We start from the raw sequence: 19,053 nt of genomic DNA, 5'->3' as shown, positions 1-19,053 counted from the left end.
ACTTTGTGGAACCCTGTAAAACTTGCAGCTGCACGCTTTATCATGCATGTAACAACTTCAGCCTGCTGTTTTCTTTTTAGGAATGGGGGCAGGCTTGGGATCATTGGAGTGGAAGTAAAGCTTTACGGCTCTTTGGTGACAACATCCTGCATGTTTTATGGCATTGGAAGTATCTGTTACTTTTTCCAGCCATTTCACCAGTCCAGAGACTTTGGGGAAATTATGAAATCAAAATAACAAAGGGCATTTATGCAGAAATATGTCCTTGTTTGTCTCTGAGGTTGAGTAGGTTATCCTCTTTATGCTGTGTTTGCATTTACAACAGCTAAATTTGCTTTCCGTAGTTTTGTGGGAGATTCCCCTGCCAGAGTCCCCAGCAGCCTAAAGACAGAGTTTAAGTGCCTCTAATGCTGTAAAACACAAACACCCAGAACAGGCGGCTGTCCTCTGGCTGCACCCCTTTCTCTTCTTTCTATCTTGGGAAAACAAGGGGATTCCCTGCGCTCACCACAAAGATGAGGATGCATATGTTTACGGCTCTCTCTGTCTACCGAGGCTCCGCTTTTTATTGTGATGGATGGTGAGGCAAAAGGGGAGAGCGATGGCCCTTGCCTCCCCGTCACCTAGCCATGAACAGCGAGCAGCTCGACCGACAGTGAGGTAATTACACCATCATTATAACACGCACTTGTGCACAAGCATACTTATTTGCACACTACATAAACACAGTCCTCTACACACCAGATGGGGTCCCCAATGTCTTCAGCCTGATGACTCCCTCCCTCCCCTCCTCTGTACATCTCTCCTCTACTATCTTTTTTTCTCAGTTTCCCTCTCTATGCCAACTAGGGAATTCCAGCCTTCCAGGAAAGCTTGCCAGCTCTGGACCACAGAGTGTGTCTGCGAATATTTGTGTATGTGTGTGTGAGAGAGCAAGAGAAAGAGAGAGGCACCGTCTGTTTGCATTGTATGTGCACATATGCGCAGTTCATCTGGGCATGCTAATCCTCACTATTAACAATTGGTAAGTATTTAACACTGGTGTCTCATTGACAAGCTGACAGATGTGTAAGCTTTTGTGATGCTGTGCTGGAGGGAAGAATACCGGACATCTGTATTATCGCACTTTACCTCATAATATAAAGCACCTAGAGGCAACTACTGTTGTGATGTGGCGCTATATAAATAAAATTTCATTGAATTGAATCGAATTGAACATGTTTTTCAGCGTTTCTAAAAGAAAGTCAAAAAAAGCATTGACTCTTTCTTTTTTCCCCTCCCTTTTTTCTCTGCGTGTTGGTGTACTACGTTGTTTTGTCTGTGAATCTTGGGTGTGGCCTTCTCCAGACCCTCGCTTCATTCAGGTTCTCATCACCCTTCTGTAAATCGTACCACCTCTTTGATGTATTCATTTCAAAGAAGACTATTTCCAGTGCTTTGCATTTTGGGGTAAATAGTTTTGAATTTGTCTGTCAGTAATAATAAAATGATTGCACCCATTTTATTTGTATATTGTATATGTAAGGTTTTTGACTGTGTGCATTGTTTTTTTTGGGGTTTTTTTTGTTTTCTTGTTTTTTAAAGAAAAAGTACATGAAGATGCGTGGTATGTATTCCATGGCCTTAATAAATGTGAATTTAAAGAGAGAAAAAACAGGACCGGGAGCATTTAGCTCGGACAGGTTATGTAACTGGTATCCAACTGAGGTATGCAGTGCAAGGCAACAGTGCACAACAGGACATCAAACTTCCAGGGAAGATCAGGAAGGCGTTCAATAAGCCCTTGAATGTCTTGTTTCATGTCCTTGTCAGAGCACCCCTGATGCTTCGCTGTGTAACAGATGAGTAAGAAAAGAGTGGAAACTGTGCCATGCACTTGGTTGGGTCATTGGACAGGAATATGGCAACACTGATAAAAAACCTAGAGGAGCTGTCTCATTTCTTCCTCCTTTAGTGTGCTCATATACCTGTGCTGATGAATTATGATAGATTCCCCCCCCCCCCCCCCCCCCAATGAGAATAATACACCATGGAAGCATGAGGCCAGTCCATAAATAGCAGCGGTGCTTTTTTGCCCAGGGATGTAGTTGCATTTTTACAGGTCAGACTGTGATCTCCTCTTAAGCCTTTGCATTGAGACACAGCCGCAACATCTCTAGAGTGTTGACCTTGCTGTTTGAGGGCCCCCCTTTAATCTAATAAAGCAGGTGGCATCTTAAAAAGGAAGAGCTGGACGGAGGAAGGGGCTTAATTGGGTTTTCAGATCGTAGAAAGGATGCTGTTATTAATCACGTTTTAGGGTCCATGAAGCCTTCCTAGCTCCGAAGGATGCATGACATATAAACTGAGTGACGTCTGCAGACGTAACTACTGTTAATCAGTCTCCCTAAAAGCCTTCTCAGAAAATAATGGTCTCCATAAGAAATAATCTAGGATCCACACTACAACCGTGGCTGGCGGCCAGCAGAGTGATGTGTGCGGTTTAAACGGCCCCCGCATCCTGCCCGCTTATCTGTAGGTGTCCCGATGATCGCTCGGCGTTCTACTCCTCTCGTCTATTTATTTATTTATTTATTTATTTATTGCTGTATCCCAGCCCTCCTCCAGAGCTTCCTCCTCCTCCTCTTCCTCCTCCTCCCCTCCCTCTCCCGACTAAGTTCGATGCGATCGGCTCTGGGCCCTGCCGTGAGTTCTCGGTGCGGGCGACAGCGCTGCTGAACATGGCGTCAGACGGGATGATTTTAACGAACCACGACCACCAAATCCGGGTCGGAGTCTTGACAGGTAAACGCAGAAATGTCCACCGCCCGTTTCATCTTTCGCTCATGTTTCTGTGAATTCATTTCCGCCGGCTGCCGGCCCGGTTCTTCATACGTGTCGGCTGGCTTTGCTTGGCGGCGGCGGCGGCTCTGAGTCTCTCGCTGATTTTTTTTTTCAGCCTCTTGAAGGCGACGCTGATTTAAAGCCGGGTCTTGGGGTTTTTTTCCCCCCTCTCTCCTCTCTTACCGGTATGCATGACAACCAGTGCTAATGTGGTAAATGTGGGCTCTGCATTGGCGTGTGTAGATTTCTTGTCGAGCCGTTTTCCCTGCTGCTGATGCTGAAGAAGAAGAAGCGCTCAGTTTGTGCATTGAATAATTCATGCCCCTATCTGCTTGTCAAAGCTGAGAATTACAGCTGACCGTGTGTTGTGTCGATACTGAAGATGCTCAGCCTCTATGTTGCATTACGGACACCCAACTGACCACAGCATTTTTTTAAGTGCTGCTCACGACAGTTGCTGAAGGTGGATGTGGTGGTGATGATGATGAGCGCATCTTTGGCCTATTTAGAGCAGTGGCTGATGTGAGAAATTCAGTGAAATGAGTGTTAGACGGCTCACTGGGGGTTATTTTGTGAATGACATTGCCGACCGAGAAGTTTGGGCTGTATGATAACAGCTCTGGCTCGGTTTGGTAGGGCTGAACACACCGGTGAATCCCGACATTCCTCTGAACGCAGAGCGATGACGGCGCGTCTCTCGCTTACCAACACTGGAAACGTTCTGCGTTTAGATGCGATGTGAGGCTATGAGACGGCGGATGGTGTTGGATCTGGTCGCCGCCGGCCTTCATTTTACCCATATCTGTCACGCGCGCGTGTGTGTGTGTTAGACTGCTGCTTTGTCATGTTTCAAATCGGTAAAGCATAAGGCGAGGCGAAAATCAGCAGTTGTGGTCATGATCGGAAAGTAAATGAAACAGATTTGCTTTTTTTAGTGATATGGAGCGAGGGAGGGAGGGATGGAGACGATATCGGTGCTGGTAGTGGGAGCATGATAAAGGCTGTGCAAAGGAATACCCCCCCTCCACCCCCCCTCCAACCTTCCCCCCTCACCCCCTCCCTTTCCCTCTCTCTTCCTCTCCGTGTCCATGAGGCTGGATCGATCAATATTTCATGAAAAGCCGTGATCTCTCTCACACACATATGGTATTCCTCCGTATGGAAATCCAGTACGGAGGAGGTAGTAGGCGGTTTGCAGCGATGGAGGAATGACTGTGTAGACCCTCTGCTGAAATCTGCCAGGGAAACCCCCTCCATCACCAACAACAACACCACCACCACAACCACTCGTCTCCATCTCCATCCCTCCTCCTCCTCTCCCTCCTCTCCTAGCGCTGGAGGAAAGAGGCAACGCGCTGTCCGTGGTGCTGAAATCCAAGCGTCACTCACAAATCAGTGCGGTACTGACCCTACCACAGTAAATACTGCATGAGGTAGATACAGCCGGGAATGTAGCGGAGGATAAACGCATCCCAAGCCACTTTGATTTCTCTTCTTATCTACATCATCGTTTTTGGGCTGTATGATGGGGAGTTCCAAAGAGAAATAGTCATCGGCTGATGAGGATTTGGCATTAAAATTGGAAGTAAGCTTTTCTTGTGGATTCTGATTATGTTGGTGGCTGTTAGGTGGCTTATGTTCATCACCAACTGGAGGTCAAAGGATACTCATCCCTTTTTCATTTTTTTTAAACTGACATTAAGGCCCACGCCACATTAGAGTCTGTTAATTTCTGTGTGTGTCATCAGTCACTTAAATCCCCAACTGTATCCCCAGAAAACTGACAGATTGCCAGTTTGATCTTGCTGTGCAGTGTTGACAATTCCCGCATACATATGCCGATGTTGAGACGCACAGAGACACAACCGACAGCTTATTTGTCTTTTTGATGTATTTGTGTGTGCATATGGAAAAGGAAGGCTCGCACTGTCAGGTGAAACAAAGCATCAAAGGCGTGAGGGGAAAATCCTGCAGGAAATGGTGCACAATGGCATTAAGTTCCCATGTTGTACCTGACCCCTGGTCTTTTAAGACTCTAATCATGCTAGGATTACTACAATAACCTCTGCGTGTTTTGTTTTGGGTGGGTTTTTTTTCTCCTTTTGGGGAATTTACTGAGAGATGATGTATTTTGACAGCAAAAAAAAAAAAACTCCCCTGCTGTGATGCCAGAAAGAAGCAAAGCATTCAGGTTGACTGAATCTCTCTTACAACTCAGAACCTTGTTGCTAAGCCTCAGTCTTCTACATCGACAGTGTTCATTCCGAGTCTGCTATGGTATGGGCCGTGTGTGTGAGCAGAATGCTAATGGAGTCTGGAGCGTTGCTCAATCTCCTTTTCTGCCAGGGTCAAAGGTCACCCGTCCACTCCTGCATTCAGTCACCAGGGAGCAGATGAGACCTTGGCTCATCCTCCTCCATCACTTAGCCCCACATCTCTTTAGACAGGTGACAGAGCCCAGGGGACATCTCTGTTTAGACCCTGGACACAGTGCAGGAGAGGTGAGCTGGCATCTCCAAGTGTGTGTGTGTGTATTAGAGAGAAAGAGAGAGAGGGGGGGGAGGTAATGTATGTATTTTGTTGAACGTTTGAGGAAGAGGTGGGGTTTATTTGTGAGGAGAGGGAGGTAGAAAACTGGATAATTGGGGTGAACATGCTGTCACTTGTCAAAGATATCACATTGAAAATATGAGCTTTGTTAGGAGTGGATGAAAGCTTCTCACGCTGAGCTCAACCTTTGTGTGTGCTTGTTTTATTTTTTTGCGTCTACCTGTATGTAAGTGCTTGTGTGGTTGTGTATTTTTATGCATGATTGCTCAGTGGCTACTTTCGAACTGTCTGTGTTTCTTCCACTTTACCGTGAATTTTAATTGTCCTATGCCTCCCACCCTGGGCCTGCCTCAGGGTCTGAGCACTCATCTACGCACTCACTTCCTGTGAGTGTGTTCTTGTTTGTTGCATATGCATTTGCGTGCTCCATTCAAACACTCACATGTCATATATTTCTTGCTAAATTAGTGGTCTGACTTGGCATGATGTATATTATGCATTTACAAAATGTACTTTGTATAAAAATATGGCAAAAATTTTGACTATTCTATGACATCTTGCCTTCTGAGGTCCAGGTTCGCTCCAGTTTTTGTCTGAATTGTGTGTGTATGTGTGTGTCCTTTGCATGCACAGTATGTGCATTTGCATGTGACTCCGCTTTGCTCTTCATCTTTGTGTAGTAATACCAAGCTCTGGCTGGGAAACACAGCTTCCAAATCCCCCCAGCCCCAAATATAGCCTCTGTATGCATACCTCCCATGATCACGCACACTGAGAGAGCGTGTAAGAGAGAGACTGAGTGAGAAAGAGAGAGAGAGAGCAGCAAAAGGCATTCAGTGGCTTTTAATCTGTGCAAAGCTGGCACGTATGTGTGGGACCATACAGTATTATTACACGGCAGCGCCCCGTGCAAACGCCACGGATGCTCTTGGATGTGTGGCTTGATTCGCAGCCCACTGAAAACTCCATTGATGGTGGATGTTGTGTGTGGGTTAACGCTAGCCTTTCCTCAAAGAGACTTGGACACAACCTAACCACCAAGCTTCCGACGAAGAGCCGAGGCAGGAAAGCTCCACTGTGCGACAGTCAGCACATGTTTTTCCCTCTCCGATCTCCTTGTACCCCTTTCTCGGTCTTGTCTCTACCTCCCCACCCCACACATATATTTTTTTCTCTTTTTCTATCTTCCTTGGTTTTAAGAACTCAGAGAGGCTCAGGGACATGTGGGCATCTCTCCAAACTTACATGTCTATCAGAAAGACATGAACTGACAGCAGGCAAGCTTCCCAAAACAACCACATTTAGATCACGCTCTCCATTCCTCTCTTAAGTAGAACTAATTCTGTGAATCTCATCAGAATGAATGAATGAAGCATTCATTTGGAAAGGATGGTGGTCTTTTTTTTTTTAATCATATGAAGTCTGCATTTTATTGCTGAGTTAAAGACCCAACATGCTGTCCTAAAAATGAGACAGAACAACAGAAAAAAGAAGTAGGAGAGTAAAGTAATTATTTTTTGAACATATATGTATTTCCCCTGCTTATTGAACAGTGCCCCAAAAATTTCAACCACAAAAATTTTGCATTAGTTCCCTTCTGCCTTAATGTATTTTGCTCGTGTGCAAGTGTGCAGGCTCACGGGATTGCGGAGATGTAAGTGTACCTTCTTGTGTGTGTGCTTGTCTGGCTGCAGATGGGATAATAACTATTTAATCAGCTTTTCCACGTAATTTAATCTCTGGAGTTTATCCCAAACTCACCTTAACAACTTAGGTGCTAAAGAGGCTCTCAAGAGTAACAGGAGTCAAGTCAGCAAGAGGTGGAGCAGCTTGCCAGCGTACCTTGACCAAAATGCTATCGGGTGTCACCAAACAACACGGGTGTGTGCCAAATAATGGAGCAATTTCCTCTTAGTGTCTATTTATGACTCAACAAAGCAAAGTGCAGTTTTTGGCATTGTGGCCATTCCCATCTTGGGCTTTTTTTTTAGAGCCAACAGTGACGGCATTTAGACAATATGGTCATTATTATTGCTGCATTAATTGGCAAGCTACAGGGAGGTTGGCAAACTGCATCCATAAATTGTAGGATTGAATCACACAGATACCTGATAATTAGTGTTAAATAACATATAAATAAAAATGTTGGCAAACCAAAACAAGGAACACATGTTCTGCATGGTCTGTTTTTACAATTAACTGCAAGCCCTGTAATTCATCTTTCATTAAGTGCAGCAGCAGCACTCCCAGTATGGCCTAGAGTTCCAGTTCCATGTCTGAATTAGGGGAGGTGAAGGGCAGCAATGCTAAGTTACTAATGAAATAGTAGAAATGAACTAAAGACAACAACACCGCAAACATGGTTGAGAGGTTCAGCTCAGTCATTCGGCAAACAGATATCGGCTACAGCTGCAATCAGAAGCTGTTTCTTATTTACGGCCTAATGAAATTAACATTAAATAAGGGAGAATTTATCAATAGATACCAAATCCATTTTTATACCAGGCTGTAAACTATTCATGTAGGCATATTTTATGCTCTAAAGCCATTTTAATATTGGAATCTATGGGGATTGACTTGGTTTTGGAGCCAAGTGGCGATTCCAGGAACTGCAATGTTTTTGGCACATACGTGTTGGTTTTATTTTTCATCCCCCAGGGGCTGTTGCTTTGTTGCAAACAAGCAAATGGACATTTTTTTTGCTGGTGGGAAGCCATTGTGGGATTACCTTATGGCTTCAAGCATTAAACAAACAAGAGCCAGGAGACTGATCAGTGTTGTCTGCAAATGTTAAATGAAATAGGATCTTAAAGAAAGGTTTTGGCTTCTTGCAGAGTGTGCATGTTCTCCTCTAGCCTGTGGATTTTCAGCAGGTGCTCAGGCTTCCTCCCACAGTCTGATGAGATGAAGGTTAGGTTAACCTAATCGACCCGTAGGTGTAAAGGTGTGTGATCTGTGTTTGACTGGCAACCTATCCACAATGGACACCGATTGTCACTAAGGAAGGATGTAAAATGACAGTGCGTGGCGGTACTGGATGGATAAGTGATATGGGATATGTAGTTTAGCCTATTTTTATATGAAAAAAATGTGATATAAGACAGATTTAATTCGAAATTTGCATCCTTTTCAGTTAAACTCTTTGCTTTTTAATAACAGCACTATGTACTGAAAGAAGCAAATAACTGTTTACGCACTTTTCTGGTTGTCTGTACAGTTAACAGCAGTACAATCTTTCAATCTGGAAGATGTTCTCAAACTCATTGTAGCTGTTGTAGTGTCGTGTTTTCTTCATTTGGCCAGTTATCCATAGGCAATGGCAAAAAATGCACAACTACACTACAAAGCAAGCTCAAAAAAGTCATTGCTAACTCCCTCGTGGCCACCAGCCTGTCATTGATCCCATTAGCATCACAAGATTATTATCATTCCTTCCCATTTTCCACTTCGCTGACGCTTAGACAGGCAAACGTAATATCCTGACAAAGCTGACATCATGACAGGATAACAAAAACACAAAATAAATGTTAACAGTCGGTTCTCTGGTGATATAAAGATACGTGGTTTGAATGGGAATCAGTGAGCCCCAGGCGTGTGTCTACCCACTAGCATGATTTTATTCCTCCTTTTTCCTGTTTTGACCCTACTCTTTGTGTCTGCGTACGGTTGAATCATCTATGAGCTGTTACTGGAGTGATCCCTTGCAATGATATGTGGGCATCTGTTCAACAATATGCTAGTCTGAGAGGGATACACTTGGAACAGAAGCGCTAAATCGGGAGAAAAAAAAATGAGCATATACTTGTTCCTGCTGCTTATTTCTCATCTGATTCCAGTATTTTTAGATCATCTCTGAGCCAAATCTGAGGGATTTCTTTGTATTTATTTAGACTTTGGTGGTTGTTGCCTGCATCATCACTGATGCGTAGGCTTCCAGCAGGCTGTCAAACTGGAAATGTTCATCATGTTACAATCCCATAGGCATGGAAGGCAAAGTGATGCCGTTGTTAAAACGCAGGCATGCACCTTAATGGTTCCTCTTTGGACTCTACATCTATCTAGGCCCTTTATTTGCATGTGGTCAGACAAGGATTTGTCTTTTGTATGGGTGCAGCTCATACTGTAGCAGTAGGTAATACACAGACTGACCCTTTTCTCACTCGTTCTCTCTCTCTCTCTCTCTCTCTCTCACTCGCTCGCTCTCTGCATCAAATACACATACACACACAGCTGTCACAGCGGACAGCAGTAAGGCAGGCAGACCACATGACCAGAATAGACAATACGGGATCAGGGACACGAACACAGAATGAGAATTAAGTCTTCACTGCAAAGGAATTATTTTCAGCATCTAGTAGTGGGGATTGCAGGGTGTGCTGGGCCGGGAGGGGGGTGACTCCCCTCTACTCTCCTGTCCTCTCCTCTCCATTGCACACACCCCTCACTCTCTCTGGCTTTCTCTCTTTCTCTGTCTCTGCTTTCATAGCCCATGGAAATGATTCTCCCTTACTCTAAATAGTCTTCAGTTGGAATTGCGAGTTAGAACAAGAGGCAGACTGTATTGGCGGGGTCTCCTCCGCTTATGTAGGCTCTTGTCAACTCTCCAGAGAAGAGCTCCGTCGGAGCTGCCTGGAAAGCCATTCCCAGACTAAACGCGTAGGTGTAGGAGAGTTGGTTGGTTCCCACTCCCTCTAGGCATAAAGCAGTGCTACAGTCTGTCATTCATTTGACGCGATAAGCAGTTTAGACAAGAAAAGGACATTTGTGCTTGGTATTTTTAGAATGAAGGATTTGGAATTGTTAGCTTTGTGATAGTCTGGCTACCTGTACATGGTGTACCTCTCCTCTTGCGCAGTGTGGGTTGGCATAGGTATTATCCCACCACCTGTGACCCTAGGCAGTTAAGAACATAGATGAATGGAGCTTTTTAGTCGAAGCACTTAACTTGAAATGATTGATGATAAACAGGAAAGACTATCCTGACTGACAGGATATCTCTATGGCATCTGTGTGATGTTTTCTTGCCAACACATGCATGTCACTCTCCTGTTCCACCACATCCCAAAGGTGCTCTGCCGACTGTGGGAGCCATTTGAGTGCATAGAACTCATAGAGATTTTTTGAGCTTTGTGACATGATGTATTATCCTGCTGGAAGGAGACATCACGAAGATGGTGATCACAGTGTTTGCATAAAGGGACGTGATCAGAAACAACAGCATTATGCCACCACCACCAGTTTGAATTGTTGTGACAAGGTTGAATGGCGCCATGCTTTCATGTTCTTTATACCAAATTCTGACTCTAACATCTGAATATGACTACAGAGATCGAGACAAGGCAACATTTCTCCAGTCTTCTGTTGTCCAGTTTTGTGAATCATAGCCTCATGATTTAGGTCCTTGTTCTTAGCTGACCAACCCAGTGTGGTCTGCTGCTGCTGTAGCCCATCTGCTTCAAAGTTCAGTGTGTTGCACATTCAGAAATACTCATCTTCATCTCTTGGTTCCAGCAAGTGTTTATTTGAGCTGCTTTGCCTTCCTACCAACTTGAAGCCATTCTCCTCTGACTCGACGATCAACCCTGAGAGCTGTCGCTCACTAGATATTTTCTCCTTTACAGAAGGTGTTTGGTAAACCTCGAAGAGTGTTGTGTGGGAAAATCCCAACAGATCAGCTATTTCTGATGATGCCACATTCAAAGTCACTTAAATCACCCTTCTACTCCGGTCTGATGTTCAGTTTGAACTTCAGCAGGTTGTCTTGACCATGTCTACATGCCTAAATCAATGAGCTGCTTCCACCTGATTGGCTGATTAGCTATTTCCATAAAAGAACAGGTGAACAGGTGTACCTGATAAAATTTATTACAATTAGTTCTTAGCTACAAATTTCTAAAAAGGCATCATAAGGTCATGAGCTATTACCAGCTCTCTTGACTGAAATTATTATGTTATTATTATCAATATGATAGACATTTGCATACAGTTGCTTTAGTAAGTATTCGCATTTCGTTTAAACCAATTAAAAACAATTCAAACTTTTTGCACCAGTGACAAAAAATAAACTGAAAACTCTGTTTTACAAAAGTATTCAGACTCATTGTCATGACACTTGAGAGTCAGGTGCATATTGCCTATGATTGCCCTTGAGATGACTCTAGACCTTGATTGGAGCTCAGCTGTGGCAAACGTAATTAATTAAATGTAATTTTTAAAGGCACGCCCCTTTCTATAAGGTGCCACAATTATACTGTACATCAGGACAAAAACAAGCCATGAAGTCAAAGGAACTCTCTGAGTGTCTATGAAATATGTAGCAGTGAGCAAAAGTCTAAAATCCACTTCGAAACGTCTGAGTGCTCACTCAGTGGCCTCAATAGGAAGAAGTTTGGGACCACTGGGACTGCAGCTGTCCAGCTAAACTGAGTAACTGAGCACAACCGAGACTGAACTCCTTTGCTCAGGCCAGTGTCTTTTCTCTGGGAGGTCACCACAAATCTCATGGCCACTGAGTTCCAGGATTGATGTCCTCTGCAGAGGTAAGAGAAGCACCTGGCCTAAAATCCAACCATCTCAGGAGCACTCCATCAATTTTATGAAGGAGTATTTAGAGGAAAGCCACTCTTGACAGGCATTCCTCATCTCCTGTTTAGTGCAGACTTTTCCAGAAAAATGTGGTGGCACCATCATGCTATGTTGTTGCTTCTCATGGTCAAAGGCAGGGAAATCATAAATGAGAATGGAGGAATCGAGCCCAGTGTTTTTGCTATTGAACTTTTGAAGAAGTTATTTACCATTTGTTTTACTTCAGTGCAGTGTAAGAGTCACTACTGCATTTATGTAATTTAAGATCTATTGGTTTTTGTTCTCAGTACAAAAATTTGTGTATATTTAAATATTTTTCACCTATTTCACCTGAAATGGCTTGGATCAAAGTACAGAGTAAGTACTGCAATTACTCTACTTTTTCTGTCTTCTTTTCCAAGAGAAGTTTTGCACTTTGACAACAATGTAATTTGACCTTTGGAGCAAGAGAACAAATAAGGTTAATTGTTGTAAAAAACAAAACAAAAAAAACAACAAGAACAGTAAAATAAATAACCCATTTACCATCAGGAGATATATCCCATGCCCTTTAAAATGATCAGAAGCAAAGTTATTGTTAAATAATTGTTTATTATATGTATTATATGTTTATATGTTTCCAAGAACGCTAAACTTTTGAGATGAAGGACACTTCTGGGCTGTCTACAGACAGCAAGGGGTGCCCCCCTCCTTTGCTCAGGTCCGTCTTCTGCGATGACCTGTGCGAGGAGAGAAGCTGCTGAGTGATGGAGATAGAGATGGAGATAAAAGATAGAGTGGTGGTTTTAACTGATGAGTTACTCTTAATGCTGGATCCTCTGTCTTGGCTTGAGCTGTTAATTAGGGCTGGAGGAAGCAAAAGATAAACGATGATGGAAAAAGAACGAAGGGGAAAAGCATCAGTGGCCTCCATGTGCTGAGATGCCACCATGCGACTTTATCATTCCTGATCTAACAGGCGTCTGAAACATATGCTTCCACCATGTTTTACTCTGAGGACAAGGTCAGATCGCCTGTATCTAAGATTTGTTGCAGACTGACTGGGTGCTGATGAGACAGGGAGCTCCTTGTTGAGAGCAGGGGCTAGGGTAACAATGCTAATAGTCTATAGGTAGGGCCTCATTTTCTTGAAACAAATGCTTTGGTTTCTGGATTGTCTCACCTGGTGTCTGCTTCAATGCAATACAACATTTCAGTTGGCCCAAAAGATCCATAAATATTCTCCAAAAGTTGATTCTGTTCATCTGGACGTAAATATTCTGTTTCTTTAATTTAAATAGCAGCTCAACTCCTTTTCCTAATGCGATCTAGTAGTTCTTCAGCCAGAGAGCGTCCTCCCCCACTGACACTAAACATACTGTAGCTAGAACCTCGATATAATTTAGATGTGTTGTACAGATTTGAAATATGTCTGACATAATCATGATGAAATCAGATTTGTCCCTCAAAATGCCGGCTGCTGGACACATCAATTATGTTGAGATCCTCACAGTAAACACCTTGCTTATATTTGGTGTCTGTTACTGTCTGAGCTGCCCACTACCTGCTTGATATACACTGCTGGTGTTTTCTGGTTGGATGCACACACAAATCACTATGTCTGTTATAATACTTGAATCTATTGTTACCATATTGGTTTAATTTTCTGATTTTCTGGGGCTCAATGCATGTTAATTTTGGTGATAAGACCGGAGGATAATTTCCTGGATTTTTTTTATTGATCGTAGGTAACGTCAGCAGAAACTGTATTATTATCAGCCTTTTTTATGTCATGTCATGGCAGACAAATTCATTCAAAGGCACACTACAACCAAGATCAGAGACAATATATAAATGGCACCAATTAAATAGTGTTGATTTTGGCTTGGAGAGTGCAGATTTTTAGTGCAGAAGCAGTGTTAGAATTTGGGGCATGGAAAGGTATAAGTTAGGACTGCACAATTAATTGAATTTTAATCTTGATGAAAATTTTGGCTTTGCACAGATAAGTGAATATGACTGACGTATACAGAAAATGCACGCGCCAACCGTAAAATGCCAAGCAAAAGTGTTCCCTAGTCTGGATGAGTAAGACTACATTAAGCGTAAGCTATACAACAGATAACAGACTGTGGAAACAAAAATTAAATGTCTAGCAAAGCAGAGTGCAAAGACTTGTCGCTAGAAGCTGATCATCATCCACTTTTTGGAAATACTTTTGATTTAAGACAATTGATGTTAACCAAGAGCAAATCATGGGCCGAGTGCTGTAGAGTTATGTGTACACTGCAACTCCTTGAACTCTAGTATAATGAATATATGAAGACCCAGGAAAGCATTTTGTCCAAGTCAGACATCCATGAAAGCGAGCCTGCACAGTATGTTTGCGTATCTGTCAATCTCATAAAGATGCACAGGAATTACTGAAATGTGATCACATTCCGTTTGGCCAAAGATATGTGTCTACTTAACACAGCAAGTAATGAAGGCTTCAGGAAAACGAAGACATGTTATCTCCTCTCGCAATTATTTTCCCAAATTGGCAATACCTGCAGTGTAAGCAAAACAGGGGAAGTGTAGACGAATCTCATAGCTGCTGCATAAGTTTTAGCCACTTCCGTTGTGCAGCAACAATATAAGGAGTGAAAGACTTCTAGGAGATACTCTTAGGTAGTTCCCCTTTTCATGCAAACATTTCATTTCTAAAATTTTCCAATATACTTATCAGCTAAATAACTTTAATGGCAAAATGCAAGACATGCTGCATGAGCCATGTAACAAAATGCCCCCACCCCCACCCCCGGACCACCATCAGTGACAGGAGTAATGCGCTGAGAGGGGGGCTTCTGAGATCTTCTATGTAGTGCAGCAGCTATTAAATTTGCTTCCCTGCAAGAAGAGACGGGGAACTTCATTTATGTCAACATCACTCAGGTTTCCAGTATTTCGACATTTTGTTATTGTTTGCCAAACAGAGCAGGAGAGTGGGGTGCAGTTTGAAGAGGGATGAGGAATGAAACACAGGAGGCAAAACAGAGTAAGTCAAAGCAAAGTTATGACAAGTGAAAAAATAATTTTTCAAAACGGTAATATTTTTCTCCCAAAAGGTGTGCACGATTGAAAACCACAAGCCCTTTAATGTTCATTCAGACATGCAAATAAAAGAGGTTAGAAAGCATCAGTCAGCAGCACACAACATCAGCCATTCATAAGAACAAAAACACGAGTCAAGAAGGAGGAAAAGGACCTCTGGGAAGTGCTGTGGTGCTGTGTGACTTCTGGCTGTCACCCTTGGCAATGGCCCTTCCACTGCTTCTTGACTTTCTGCCAGCTTATCCATTGGCTCGTCACTTCTTCAGACCTCTTCCCTCCCACCATTATCCGTCCTTCCCGAGGCCACAAGACCAGCCATGTCGAGGTGAGACGTGCTGATTGATGTGTGTGACACATGCTTCTGGGAACCTCCGTCATCTGAATTGCTTCTATTTTAGAAACAACAAATGCAAAGGTGCCACACTGGGGGGGTTGTTGTTATTGTTTTGTTTCTTTTTCTTCTTTTGAAAATGTATTCTCACTAACCATCATGTTTGGTGGTCCCCATTATGAAGGTTTTCCCCTGCAGTGTTTGGTGTCGCTATGGAGACAATGCTGCAATTGCATTCATAATTGACAGCGATAATTTAAGTCACTGTCTTGCTTGCACATGTATGTTTGCGTCAGTTTCACAAATCGATTCTGAATCAGTGATGACTGACATTGAGTTTGAAGAAAGTCTGAGGATTTCAGAGATAAATATAACACATTCACCCTACGTTTTCTACTCTTATAACACATTTTATCCCAGACCGTTCCCCCTTTTTCTCACCTACTATATTTGTCCCTGTCTCCTCACCTCTCTTTCTATGTCCACCTTTATCATTTTTTTCCCTTTGCTGTCTGTCTACATTCGGCTCACTCCATCTTCCCCGGCAAAGCAGTATGAGGGGAGCATGTGCCTGTGAATAATGGAGGAGGCCAGCTTCCCCTAACAAGGTGTGTTTGATGGCCGGCCTCGTCCCAGTGTGTGTGTGGTCAAGGTGTTCTCCTATTCTCCTCCTCCATTATTCAGTGTCATGCCTTTTCCGTTTCTACCACAAAATCCTTTCAGATCATGGCACCTAGGAATCAAATGTTAAGAGACACCCACGCGCCCGCATACTCACACACATCATAGCCATAAAATTTCAACACATGAACACAAAAGTCAATTTGATTGACAAGGCTTGACGGCTTTGTTGCCCTTTTGCATCATTTATGGTCTTGCAACAGGCATGACTGGTGATTTTTCAGTTTTGGCACGTGACACTGGACATTTAAAGATGTGAGTCAGGGAGTGTCTCACTCAGTTTCTTCAGTTTTGTTACATTAGCCCTCTTATTTTTACTTGTTTTGTCTTTTCTTACATTGGCAGCAGATTTCGAGAGATAAATAATTATCAATACTTGTGGCTTACCTTGAAATTCTGCCTAATGCAATAGAAAAACAGACATTCACTAATTCCAGTGTGGTGCTGCACTGTTGCTACTGAGATTTGCATAAGCACATCTACATGTTGTAGCAGTCTTCAGCCATTTGGGGACATTTAAAAAAAAACACAAGCTTCTTTTGTTTAAGTTTAATCTATATGTACTTTAGCTGCAGAGAGGATAAATGAAACCAAAACATAGGGGGTCAAAAACTGCAGCTTCTCTAGTGACCCTTTGGGTTCATGGAAATGTGTTTAATGTGCAAGGTAAATGAGACTGGAGGCCAGGAAATGCCTTCTAGAGTAACTATCTGGCAAGACAAACATGATTTTGAGAATTATATGTGCAAATGCAATAATTTTGTATGCATATCACAGTAGAGAATTACATGCCATCTAGCCCTTATAGTTCTTTAAGACATGGTGATAGTTTATTTAAAGGATTTGTGTAACCTTGTTTCACAGATAAATATAACTGAGTGGCATCTGCATTCAAATGGAAATGTATGCAGTGTTTTTAAATAATATGGCTCGAAACAACCATGTGTAATGTGTAGTATGGGACCTAGAACAGAGCCTTGGGGGACTCCATGACTAACCAGTCAGTCTAAAAGTCAAGCTAGTAAACTAGTAAGTCACTAGTGTAACTTAATTTCTGTGCTGTAAATCCTGGCTGGATTTCTTGTTATTATTAAACTATTCCTCTGCTAAGGATCACATATTTGATTTTCAACAATTTTTTTGAGAAGGTTGGAAATGGTTCTGTAATTGACTAAAACACCTGAATCAAGTATAGATTTTCTGAGACCCATGTCTACATATAATTTGCTAAACATGCAGTGGTGTAGTGGGTTGCCTGACAGCAAGAAGGTTCAAATCAACTCGCTGGATGGGGCCTTTCTGTTTGAAATTAATATGTTCTCCATGTGCCTGTGTAAGTTACCTTCAGGGACCTTGGCTTCCTCCCATGTAAAATGCATGCAAAGATGCATTTTGGGTTAACTGGTAATTCTAAGTCCTTAGAACTGAATCGTTGTGTATCTTGCTATCTAGCCTTGTATCAGAGTAGCAGCCTGTCCGGGCTGTACCCTGTCTCTTGCTCTGTGACAGCTGTGATTGGCTCGAGCCCCACCATAAACTGATCCATGAACTGGATAAGAGGAAGAAAATGGATGGATGATAGCATTTTCTGTCATAGCTGACAGCTATCCCAGCTAATTTCAATTCTTCTTAGCACAAATTAGCAGGCGTATGTGTCTGTGCAGTGCACCCATACGCTCATATTATACTATATAGCTGATAACTTGGCACTCCACCTTCTGGTATTGTCAGTTGTCACCTGTGGCTTCAAAACAACAACATGGAGGTACCCCAAATGCACCATTCATAACAATTATACCACTAACAGCAAGTGAAGCAGCACTTATTGGATCCTGCTCCTCAAGTATGAAGATTTAATGCTGTTCTTTGTCATATATCAAAGTTAACTGAATATTTTTTTACAGTTAGTTGTGAAGAGATTACCTTAGTCTTTTTGTCAAAGTGGTGTACTTTATGATTATTTGCAAAATAGTAAATTTTTAAATTAATTATAACGTATGACCTTTACGAAGAGGTTTGTTAACAGCCTGGAAAAAAGGTCATCCTGTGGATATAAACTGAGGATATTGTTGTTTGTGGCCAGTGCCTGTGGGCAACCAAAGGCTCCAAAAGGACTAATAATACTAGGAATGTAATAAGGTAATTAAGGAGCATTGAAAAAAATCAGTAGCTGCAAATCCAGGGGGTAGAAAGATGAATGGGTGATTACCATCTACTGTCATTTATTTACATATCATCACATACATATGGATATCTTCATCAGCAATAGTGGGATTGATTGATTTGATAGGCTCCACCCCCCACACACAAAAAGCTGGATGGATGGATGAATGGATTTTATTTAAACACAGAATTATACACACAATCACACCAGTCCCAAAAACTCTCTGATCCTTAAGGATCTTCCCTCTTCAGTTGCCCCCACAGTGACATGTAGATGTATGTGTCTCAGTGGGATAAGTGATGAGATGTGTAAAATATGGCAAGTGGAGCACTCTATTAGGACGCTTCCCCCTTTGCCTCCAGGCTTCCCTTCTGCTCCACCATACAGAGAGGCTGGTAGAGTGAGTCGTCACAGGGGGTATGGTGATGTGGTGGTAGATCTAAGTTTGCATTGAGAGGTTTGGGTTTTAAAGAGCCAAGCCTGAGCCAAATACCCACTACTAAAGAAGAAGAGGAACAGGAACTCCTCCCTGCATCAACCTCAATTAGTCTGGAGAAGAAGTATCCAGCTGTAGTGTGTGTGTGTGTGTGTGTGTGTGTGTGTGTGTGTGTGTGTGTGTGTGTGTGTGTGTGTGTGTGTGTGTGTGTATACATACATGTGTGAGCTCTGACAGTGGGAAGCTGCAATGTAATTGCTGACACTGTCCAGAGGATTGAATGTAATGAAGGTAGCTGCTTACAGGCTTCTTCATTAGTACAGCTGGGCCCGGGGCACTCCTCTTTCTGTGTGTGTGTGTGTGTGTGTGTGTGTGTGTGTGTGTGTGTGTGTGTGTGTGTGTGTGTGTGTG

At 42.8% G+C, this 19,053-nt stretch overlaps 1 protein-coding gene across 8 annotated transcripts in view; it reads left to right on the top strand.

Annotated features, from left to right (window-relative positions):
• Positions 1 to 2,594: 2,594 nt before the first annotated feature.
• Positions 2,595 to 19,053, top strand: part of gphnb (gephyrin b) — a 112,807-nt gene continuing 96,348 nt past the window's right edge. For 7 of the 8 annotated variants that reach the window (XR_014888647.1, XM_085247497.1, XM_085247496.1 and 4 more), the window contains exon 1: positions 2,639 to 2,784. Coding sequence is in view for 7 of the 8 variants with exons in the window: in XM_085247497.1 (XP_085103623.1) it covers positions 2,721 to 2,784 (64 nt within the window). In the remaining variant the exon portion in view is untranslated. Of the gene's footprint in view, positions 2,785 to 19,053 lie in introns of all 8 variants that reach the window. The other variant, XM_085247498.1, reaches the window with a different exon arrangement.

This window comes from Mchenga conophoros, linkage group LG15 (assembly GCF_057382185.1).
Source record: "Mchenga conophoros isolate Kocher_MC1m ecotype Shallow Benthic linkage group LG15, M_conophoros_male_GT1.1, whole genome shotgun sequence".
In the NCBI taxonomy this organism is placed as follows: Eukaryota; Metazoa; Chordata; class Actinopteri; order Cichliformes; family Cichlidae; genus Mchenga; species Mchenga conophoros.
This window is presented reverse-complemented; position numbering and strand designations above follow the sequence as displayed.